This window comes from Phaethon lepturus, unplaced genomic scaffold, assembly GCF_000687285.1.
Source record: "Phaethon lepturus isolate BGI_N335 unplaced genomic scaffold, ASM68728v1 scaffold56576, whole genome shotgun sequence".
NCBI lineage: Eukaryota > Metazoa > Chordata > Aves > Phaethontiformes > Phaethontidae > Phaethon > Phaethon lepturus.
Genome location: NW_010545262.1, coordinates 6442 through 17887, shown reverse-complemented (window position 1 = coordinate 17887; position 11446 = coordinate 6442). Strand labels below are relative to the sequence as shown.

Below are 11446 nucleotides of genomic sequence, written 5' to 3'. Positions count from 1 at the left end.
TCTGAAAGTGTCCTTTCCTTCTGCTGGAGCTGATCCTGTTCTAAGTCACTGAAAAAAAAAGCCATTGTCCCATTAGCCCCTTCTACATGCTTTGTTACAATGTCCTTCCAAATCAGCTGACACCACCTCCCATATTTACCTTTGTGTCACTAACAGCAAATTTTGTACTTATTTTAATCAATGGTGTGACCTAAAATAGCTTATTTTAAACTTCCCTCCATTTTTTCCCTCCTTCAACCATAATTTTGTAGATTCTAGCTTAAAAATCTTGCCTATTATTAGCACCAGCCAAGCACCCTCCTACTAATTTAGTACATGGTGTAGAGAAGCAAAGGGGAATTTGGTACACAATAGAGAAGAGGGAAACAGTTTTCAGTATTGAAATGATAATATTTTAAATTCAAGGTAAACCAGGGAGATTAATCTGAGGAATGCAAAACAGCCAGCCCCACAACCACTGCTGATACATGACAATTTACCATCAATCCACCATTGGGAAGTGTCATTTCATCAGCGCAGCAAGCACTAGGATATGAAGAAAGGATTGCTAATAAAATGTCAAAACCTCCTTGAATCCAACTTCTGTTCTGAAGTTCTCATTCCATGAGATGACAGCCCCCACTGACGCTGTTACCAGGGAGCATGTATGATTTTCCTCGGCCTGAAATACAAAGTGACAAGCTTAATGGCATATGAAATAAAACTGAGAGAGAAGAGTACAACGCTAGGATGGTAACAGGCCTGGTCTTGTTCTCATTGACATTTTTGGGAATTAAGTCAGGCAGATTTGATGAAAAGACAATCTTACTGCTTCTAGCCTACAGGAAACCTTACTGTGAGACAAAGCCACATTTTGGAGGGCTTTTTTTTTTTTTTTTAAATCCTGCTATACTTCATAATATAATATGTATTTATTTTTAGAAAAATGTGCAAGAACTTTCAGATATTTTTGTGTAGAGTTTAAGGCAAGATGTTTAAGCATAAAACTCAGATATCAATAGCAGATTATCTAAACCACCTCAAAGGTCCACGCGGCAATAACTACAATAATGACAAAGACATTTTATGGTTTGAAGGGATTGGAGGAAAAGACATTCTTTTAAATGTTGACTTGTGGATCAAGCTGGCATAAAAGACCCCAGATGATGCCATTCTCTTCAGTATTTTGATGGTGTTCTTTATTCAAGTCATATATTCTTATGTGATCCAAAGCTGTTACAATTATTTTGAACTGCTGATCTTCCAGGCATGCCTCCCTCTACCCCCTTCAAATTAGTAATTTGCCAATAGTATATATTCTTTCAAGGAACTGGTAAATAAGGCCCAGTGATATTAGAGAAAGATGTCCTGTTTTCCACTAAGGACTTACACTTATACAGTTTAACTTCTTCAGATACAGTATAGACATCTGCTAAAATAAATATGCAATTTACAGTACTCTGTGTTTTCCTTTTTTAAAACTAGAAGCATGAAACCATCTCAGTAGATTCAAAATTTTTTACCTGATGGAAGTTATGACCTGATGAAAGAAAGCACAAACATGGGAACCAGCTATTAAAAACGTAAGTCCAACACATTCACAACTACATGAAGAAAAATTTTAGAGAAAAGCCTTAAGTCCAAAACAATTACATTCACCTCTTCTGAATAATTTTTATTCTTTGAATAAAAAATAATAATTTTTGTACATGCAGCACTTGTAACTAGTGATGCTCAAAACTCCTGTGAAACGCTTCAAGCTCGGGACCTACAATGCTAACACTAATTGGAAACAGAAAGCAAGCTGTTTGCAATACTGTAATAAGCTGTGGCAATTTTGTTATTTTCCATGGGAATGTTAATGATGAGCCACAAATGCAAGTTGTTACAAAGCCTTTGAGAATAAAGCTGTGTGCCCTATATTCCCCTCCCTTGCTGTTCCAGTTAAAACCATACATGTGGAAGGACAAATTAAAATGTTGCCATGGTGATCAGAGCTGTTACCAAATCACGTACAGTGTAGGAAGGATTCCCTGAAGAGCCTTGTTAAGCATTTCGTTGCTTCTTTTTAACAAATATTTTCAGAAAGCCATTTTTATTTCACCATCAATCAAATAGCTACATGGTTAGTCTGAAGTCTATTTCTGAACACACCATGCATTAAGAAATATTCTTGTTAAAAGTTAGGAATGGGAATCTTAAGCTGGAAACTTTGAAAACGGAACCAAGGATGAACCTAGCCAAGACAAGACCTGCTCAAGATATTTGGATATTTTTCAGAATAGGTACTGTGAAGCAGCTCTGTCCCTATTAGACTATAGATGTCTTCAGCTGCCAAATTAAAAACCAAACCTTTAAATGAAAGGCATCCCAAAAGCCTATTGGCTAGAAGGAATATTGGGGTTTTTTACAACAATATTACAGGAAGTAAGTTAAGATGCAGGTTCTGTGTTAGATGTGATGAACGAGCTGGCCAGCAGCAGAACCACCATTGAAAGCCCTGTCTTGTGTGCCTAGACTGGTAGCTGAAGGCAGTTGGGAGCAGTACTTTAGCCAAGATTGGCAAAGAAAACAAAACCTATACAATGCAGACATCTTGTATTTCCACTGCACAAAACAGCACAACAAACATTGATGGAAACTGCTAAAAATAAGCTGGAGCTGGTAAATGTACTTTGGGCTAAATGCAAACAGCTTCATTCACGCTGCTCTTTTTTAGCATCTAAATTCAGCATTTGAGTATATCCCAAGGCCCTCAGTTCCTCAGCTAGTCTTTGCCTTGCAGGTATTTCAGACGCTCAAGGAATACAAGTTTTTGCGGAGGAAGCGTGCGCCATTACGGGTGGCTGTTCAGAGCCTCGACTTGGTCAGACTAGTGCACTTTTCCAACGAAACTCTCTCCTGCCTTACGTGTGGATTTCACAGGCTTTTCCAAGGAGCAATATTTCCAGCAATATTGACACACTGTACATACAGAGGGAACTCTCCTAATATATCAGACCAGAGAGGAGTTTTCACTTTTTTTTTGAAAGACAAGAATTTAAAAAAAGTCAGTAATGTAACAGTTGTTTTCATCAGATGCCTTGATTGAGCTTAATTTTACTTAATGAAGACAGATCAATCATATTCCATACCTCGTTCTTTTCCACTCACCGTACTTTAAACATAGTCAAAACAAAAAACATCCCAGAACCTCCACAAATTACTTGCTGATAACTTCTCTCATGACTAATGTGGGGCTTCAAAATATACAAATTTAGTGGCTGTCGATGGCACAGTGGTCTTGCTGCATATTCTAGAACAACATTAATTTACCGTTACTCTCCACCCCCATACAGTGTTGCTCTTATGGTAAAAGCATGTAGAGAGCTGCTTAGAAAATGTAATCCCCCTCCCTGTAGTGATCAGGGCAGAATTTACACCCTCCACTAAGACCTTCAAGAACAGCTGATATATTACAGTTAAGTTTACTTTCTAAAACAATTTAAATCATTATAATTCACAATAAGGTACAAGCAGCTACGTTTTTCTACAGTTTTATTGACGCAGTCCCAGTGTATAACTATACATCTTCATTTTGCTTGTAGTTACAATGTTGCTTTACTAAGATTGTTTTTGTAGTCAAGTTTATTACAGTCTTCACAAAACATACTTATAAACACCACTTACTGTATAAGACTGATCATTCCAAACATCGTAAATCACTGGCTTTTTTTCCTAAATAGTACTACTTGAGGAAAGGTCACACTACTCTTTTAGATATAAATTTGTAAAGGCAAATGAATTAAATTCACCTTCCACAGAAAATAAAAATGTTAAAAATAGCTTCAGAATCGGTATGACTCATTTAGGTCTCAGAAAAATCTATGACTGGCAAAGATATCTACAATTTGATACTGTACTCAATGCTTTCACTGAGACCAAAAGAATCTTTATGAAGAACTGAACTTAAACTTGTACATTGGTCTGAAAGAGAAGGATACCTTGCACTTTTTAGTATTAAAAAAAATATATATATATTTTTACCAGAAAATGCACTACCTTCTAAAAATATTGCAGTTGTAGGCTAAGTATTGATATCTGAAAAAAAAAAAAAATGCTAAAACTAAAAGCATGCACCGCTGGTATCAAATTTCAGCAGAAGACATTTTGAATTGAAAACCAACTCAAAGGATAGCACAAAAGAGTTTCTTCTCCCTAAAGGGATTTTCAGAAGCAGGCACTGGAATAATAAGGGGATCTTCTCCAATATGAGCATCACAATATGCCAGTAAGTCTGCTGCAGCCTTGGATACCTAATAGAAGAGAAGAGAGAACTACTGTAATAATTCTGAACCAATCTGCATCGCATAAATATTCTTCATATGACATATGATAATGGAGGCTATCATAAAATAGGCATAGATTTGGTTTATCCTTTAAATTACTAGAGACCACAACTCTGAATTTGCACTTACTAGGCCTAGTAATCCTTATATACATTTTATCTAACATAGTAATATGAGATGGTGTCAATGTATATGATTTGTGTTCAGCTGTTCCTCTCCAGGAGAAGTAAGGTCAGGAGCATATACTCATTAAAACATGCTAATGGCCTGTAAGCAATAGGGATTCTCCTTGAAGCGTGTGTTTCTGCAGAGGCCGCCTGCTTCAGCTCTTACTCCCAGTCATTGGTTGTCAGGTTTTCCACAAACACTCCCTGTACCCTTTGCTCCTCTGGATGCAAAACAAACAAACAAACAGTTCTTTAGGCACATGACCATGAGATTAAAAAGAAGTAATAAATCAGGAGCAAAACTTGATCATCATGTGTCATAGCTCTCATTTAAGCTAAATACTGCTCTTTTCAATCAAGACAGACTAATATCTTCTGCTTAGTCAGCTATTATAAGTAGTACTTTATTCATAGCATTAATTTAAACTTGAGCATTACCTTAATATTTGTTATGTTTATTCTGTCAGAATGTTGCTTTATGCTTACTGAAAAGTCCTACAGAAATGTAACAGTGTGTTGGAATACAAGATATTTTGCATGAAATGAAAAATTAAATATTAAACCATTTCAGCTGTAGCTGAAACCTTGTAACCTTTTCCACTTTGTGCCATAAGAATATTGGTGACACTATGGCACTGTGACTACATTCAAAATTCTTGAAAATATTATATACAAAATATTTTTGTTCTACTCAGCAAGATACCTACAACTGTATCTCTGCTTTGCTTAATTATTGTGTTTTCAATATTATAACTGAGAAAATGAGACAGGAAGTCTTTACAAAAAAGTCTTTTCTCTGAGCACCATGACAGCCTCTCCTGAGTCAAACACTAAGGTCACCATGTTTGCACAACTATAGTGAAGAGGAAAAACAAATCAGATTTCTGGTATTTTTCTAGCAGGTGTGTCATCACTGTTAGCTTTAGCTTCCCCACACCCTGCTTGCTTTGGCATGAGTCCAGCCTGTAGCAGGCTTCAGATTAGACCTATGAATTCAATGGGTGTTAGATCAGGATGCACATGAAATTTAAGTTAACTTCTGAAAGAAAATAACTGACTTTTTTATTTAATATCCACTAAAACATGCCTTTGTAGAATGCTTAAACCCATAAAGTACCTATGGTTCACATCCCAGTATAGACTATCCTCCTAGCAGAGGAAGCAAGAGTGTTTAGGTTACTTAAGATTAGTTTGCCTTTGAACTGGCCTGTAGGACAAAAGGGTGGGCAGAGATGCAACATGTGAACAACAGATTGCTGAGCCAATGCAAAGCAGAAGACTGAGCACTAAACTGCGCAAATCAACAGAGATACTCAGAAGGACCAAGTGCTTCTCCAAAGAGAAGCAGGTCAAACAAAAACGTGTGAAAAATGATGGACTTCAAAGTACAAAGGATTGTAATTATTTTCAGACATACTTCAATTAGCTACTTGCTAAGCTATGGCAAAAGAATGAGGCTTTAGGGTATGAGGGCACTGGCTGGAATAGAGAAGTAGAATTGTAATGAACAAACAGGAAACTTCAGAATCCTATCATATTCCCAATTTTCATTTAAATTTGCTTGTGAATTTTTAAAAAGCAGATTCTCCAAAGAAAGGCACAATGTAGATGGACTATGAAATTCCCATCAAGCCCAAAAAAGATCAAAAGACAGAAGACATGCTTTTCTTTGCTAATGACCTATGCTGTACCTCAGCAAAGTATAAACTAGCCTAGAATTTATCCACTGAAGAGGAGGTCAGCATTTTTCCAGTAATGTTAGGAGGAATGTACCATCACAGCATTTCATAGAAGTATGTTCAAGTAATGACAATCACCAGTACATTCATAATTATTTAACATACATATTTTAACTTTTCTATTGTTCTTCAAGCTCTGCTGCGTGTCTCAAATTAAGGCAGTTCTATGCTCCAATTAATTCATTAGCTGGTCCTGAACTCTTTCATTCAAACAGAGCAAGTCAAACTCAGAGCCACAGGTGCCCACAAAAAGCTCAATGACATTTTCAGTGCTATGCCATAATAAACGTTACTGCCATAAAACCTAATGGACAGCTAGCCTAATTCTCTGGGTCCTGGAGACAGGGTTTGTTAGAGATATCCAGCACATTTCATCTTCAATTATTAAGCTAATGAATAATTTATTTTATTCATGAAACCAACAATCTTTTTAAGTAGACTGACCCTACAGGAGCAGAGAACCAATGCTGGACTTCAATGGCTCAACCTTCCTATAACTATGGTGTTTGTTCCATATATGTGTAAGCAACATCAGACTACGTATATGGCTTTTTGCTTGATGGATGAGAAGTACAATTTCAATCATCATTCTTAGAAGGGATAAACCCAGCAATATCATTTGCTATCTGTTTCTCTACATATTATCATGCTTTGACATCATATAACGATAAAAAGGGTTTTCACTAGCAAAAGCACAACATGAATTTTTGTATCTAACTTGTCCTCTTAGTGCTGGTATGAATGCCATGAAGCACAGCAAGCACCTTCAACGTCACAGTGTTTAAATCACAAATTAGTTTTCTTTTAGACAAACCATAGTAAGATTTCGTAGAAAACAAACACGCAACAAGGAACTGAGGAACATGAACACATTCACACATTGTCACAAACTAAACCTGTACTAGGCCATGTATTTCATCCTTTAAAAAAAAAAAAGTAAAAGGGTTGTGGAAGAAAAGTCCTGCCATTGGGATTACAGTAGTTAAAGTGAATTATGGCCACTGCCTCACTAAAAGTGGAGTAGCTCAGGCTTGCACGGTGGAATAAAGACGACTCTCTAAGGGGAATTAAGTTAGCTGATCACATTCCAGGAGCAATGACAACATTGGTTCCTGTGCCTGTGAGCAGTGCTGGCAGTCAGAACTGTGGTGAAAAAAAGAGCAAAATACAACGTTGCCTCCAGCAAGTTTCCTGCTCAGCTTATTATTCAGAACAACCCTGGCGGAAGACCTCTGCATTGAGTATTGCATTATGGCTACAGCAGAGACGGCTGCTTTGGCATATGTCAGCATGCAGAGGTTGCCTAATGGCCACTAACGTGGTTTGTTACTATACAAAATAATGTACTGATCGTCCTATTTGTGTCACAGAAGAAGTTGAATGAAGGCCACTCTATCATAGCTTTTACTCACCTTTATATTTATTTGTAGCTGAATGCTGCTGGGCAGTTTCAGAATAATTTTTATTAAGAATTACAATAAATGCATGTAATTTGAATATTCAAATGAAGCTAACACTTGTCATTTCAGCTCTCCTGTGTGATACAGCTTGGTCTGAAGATTCAAAGTAATTTATACATATTACAGAAGTGGCTAAAGGAAAAATCAGCCTGCAGTTTGATTGATGAATTCTAACAGAAAGTTAACATTTCATTTTTTTAAATCTTTTAAAGTACGTAGCTAGAGGGGATGGAGTATATAGGTATCATGCCAACCTCACATTTTAAACAATTATTTTTATTCTGTGTAGTGAAAAAAACATCTGGTTGTCAAATTACCAAAAGAGGGGGGGAATAATCAACAAAACACTCAACCCTGATGCTTTAAGGAATTAGTCTCAGGAAGACTTTGGAATTTTACCATTATATTTCAGAATAACAGAGGTGATAAAAACAGCCAAAGTTAGAATATAATCCTGTTAGCTGCACTAATAATTATAAGTTTCAATGACAGGGCAAAATGCTGCAATTACTATGTCATCTGTCTTGTCACGGATTGTGACTAATTACCATCCTTGCTACAACACCCACTCTGCTTATCCTTTACATCTAAAACAAAGAGATTCACACACATTTATTGGCAATCCCGCTGCTTATCTCCCAACACTATTCAGAACCAGTTAGGAATATTTTCTACCTTTTTAAGAAAAAAGAAAATGGAATAATAACTGATACACCAAGATTCTTAAATGTCAGAGCACTCGTTGCTTTTCTGCTTGTGAAAAGAAAATTAAATAGTGCTTTATTCTGAGGACAACTGTGATAAAGTACCAATATCATCTTTGCTTTCTCAACTTGACTGCTAGCATCTTTGGAAGGCGCATTATTCTACTAGTCATGAGGCCACTGTTCATCTGATTTCATCTGATGTTTCCTAGCTTGAAATCTGCGCCTCCTGCTTCCTACTTACTTCTCCATTATAATTCTAGCCATTCTTTCCGCGGGGAAGTAAGGCAGGTTCAATTTATGATCCTTCTGGGATTCTTACACTACAAAAACCCACCACAGTAATACTCCTTCCAACTACTGATCAATACGCCAATAACTTCATCCTCCCCTTTCTGCCACACCTCAACAGCAAGTTGTCTTTGTGGAACCTCAAAACACTGCACTGCTTGCAGCTCTGATTATAGGACTTGATTTTTAAATCAGTTGAAAAAACACAGAACGCAGTGGGGAATGGGCAACTAATACTTCTAACTACAAGATTTTAATTGAGCAGACCCAACACGTGCTGGTTATAGCAGCTACTGTGCATGGAAAACAAAGTGCCTCTGTAGTAGAAAAATGAGCTGGAACTTTTGATTTCCCTAGTCAATAATGCAGGCACCTTTTTAATGTTAACAAGGTGGTCTTGTCTATTATGGGAATAACCACTTGGCTACAGCTACATGCAAAACAGTGTTTAATTAAATTATTTGGAAAGCACTATCTTTTGTTAAATGTCTAACTAGTTTAAGCAAATGTAAAACACCAGAAAAAAGGAAATAATTTAATTTCTCTGCCTTTACAGTTATGATCCAAGAACTCAAAAATCTCCTGTTGAAACCAATGGAAAGTCCCTTGGTAAAATTTGGCTATACTGAAAGACACACTTAATTGTTTCAAGATTAAAGGCAAAGCAGATCTTGAGGGAATGAAAAGTCAATCAGCCTCTTCCCACAATCCCTCATATACTTGTTCAAAGAAATTCTAGAAATCGAGACATAAACATTTTGCAAACTGTATTTGGTTTATGTTAGTATAGGAACCCTCAGAATACTGAAACACACCATATTTTCTTTGGTGCCTTTTTGGTCCCAAGCTATTTTGAAAGGTGAAATAATTGCACTTTCAAGCTATCTGTTTTTTATGTCTGCCATACTTGCTAACAACTGTGTTCTTTTTAATTAAACTAACTGTAAAAATAACCTATGTCTTTCTTACATATGTAATTAAGAATGCTATCCACCTAACTAATGAAGCTATCTGCATAACTGAGCTAATGATGTGGTATGTGAAAGTTACCACTGATGATATAAAAGCAAGTTGAAGGCAATCTACTAAGTATCAACAATTCCAATTGTTTCAACAAGTCCAATAAACTAGGCCGTATTTTTCCAACCCTTTTCATGCACACTCATTCCTTCTTGTCAGCCCTGTTGTTTGTGCAGCTGCAATGTGGCCTGAATCAGTGGACTAACCCCACTGAACACCAAAAAGGCAGAGGTCCCCTTGCTAAAGGAAACAGAAATACCTGTCCCTGTGAACATGCACCTACTGTGATGAATTCGTCACGACACTACAAGATAGAAACTATAGTTTTGCAAATTCAATGGTCTTACAAGACATTGCTAAAAACTGCAACAAAATGGAGAAACTGAAATTTATGTTTCATATAAGCAAGACTCACTACTCATGTGAGCTGCACCAATATTTCTGAATTATAGATACTGTCTTTCCAATTAAAACAGTATCAGATCATAAACTCACTGAAATTGTAATTATATACTATTGCCCCCATGCTAACTACGTGCAGGATTTCAGCACACACAATAGATGGATGGATAAACAGAGTTAAGACTACATGAAGAATTTCACATACAACATTTCTAAACTGTTTTACTGAGTTTGTAACCTCAGTTACAAACAGCTGCGGTTTGTAAAAACAACCCAGTTACAGTTGCTTGCAGAAAACCTGATTATTTAAATGTATTCCTTTTTCTAGTCTTTCCATCTCTATGCTCTTCTTACTTGAAGAGGCTGGATTTTTCATCCAAATAATTATTCCCAATTTTCAGAAGCAGAGAGAGAGCGCACAAGAGAGATGAGCATTGCTTTCTTAAAACCTTCATGACATCACTAGTTTTTAGGTGCTTGTTTTGTTCACAAAATTTTAGTCTAGTGGAAGGCAGAATGACAGGGAAGAACAATCCCACAGGCATTTCTGGTTAAAAATGTTGAGAACTTCTGTGTAATAGTGCCTTTAGTTAAAACGTGTAATATACATACACACAGAGGCATGATAAAACCAAACCTTCACTTACAACAGGCTGTCAAGTGTGAACAGATGTAAAAGGCACTCATACAGAAGCAGGCTAGAAGCCAGTCTTTGAAAATTGCTTTGCTAGAACCAAGCAGTTAATACATAACCAATGCAGTCTTGAATATTGTTTTATAGCTCAACACAGAAATTTTATTTCAACTGATCAAGTCTTTCTGGAAAATTAAAGGGAAGCTGTACCACACACTAGCTAGTGAATTCAAAATATCAACAATAAGTCTAAGTTTACCTTCATCCTATCCATGTATGCTTCCATTTTTAATTGCTCCACAGCTTTCCTGGCTTGAGATATATTGGTGGTACTGTTTGACACTAGTTCCTTCATTTTGTTTTTCCTACAAGAGACAAAGTTGAGACAATGTAAAAGTACAGGTAGCAAATACAGCAATTAGTGTGAAGACAGTTATCTGAAATCCAACCAACCCTCACCCATCACATTGCTAGGCTGTAGGTTACAAATACAAACCAGACACCGTTTATTTCTGTTCCCTTGTTCAACAACACCTCATTGCATTACATATTTGCATCCTCAACTGCCAGTATTCGATCTGAATTCTGCAAACAACATACAAATGCAGAGTACATGGCTATTGTTTCAGTGTAGAAATGGTTGCCCTGGTTCAGGATGCCAACACAGAACAGCTGTTCACAAACAGACCTTGCAGCCATTACAGAGTTTGGCTCCATACCCC

General features: G+C 36.7%; 1 protein-coding gene across 1 annotated transcript; it reads right to left on the bottom strand.

Moving 5' to 3' along the window:
* Positions 1 to 4145: 4145 nt before the first annotated feature.
* On the bottom strand, positions 4146 to 11079 carry LOC104613582 (guanine nucleotide-binding protein G(I)/G(S)/G(O) subunit gamma-4-like). The gene is made up of 2 exons (XM_010288882.1): positions 10984 to 11079; positions 4146 to 4274 (listed from the first exon to the last, which is right to left on the bottom strand). The coding sequence occupies exons 1-2, from the start codon at positions 11077 to 11079 to the stop codon at positions 4146 to 4148; spliced, it is 225 nt and encodes a 74-aa protein (XP_010287184.1).
* Between the last annotated feature and the right edge of the window lie 367 nt (positions 11080 to 11446).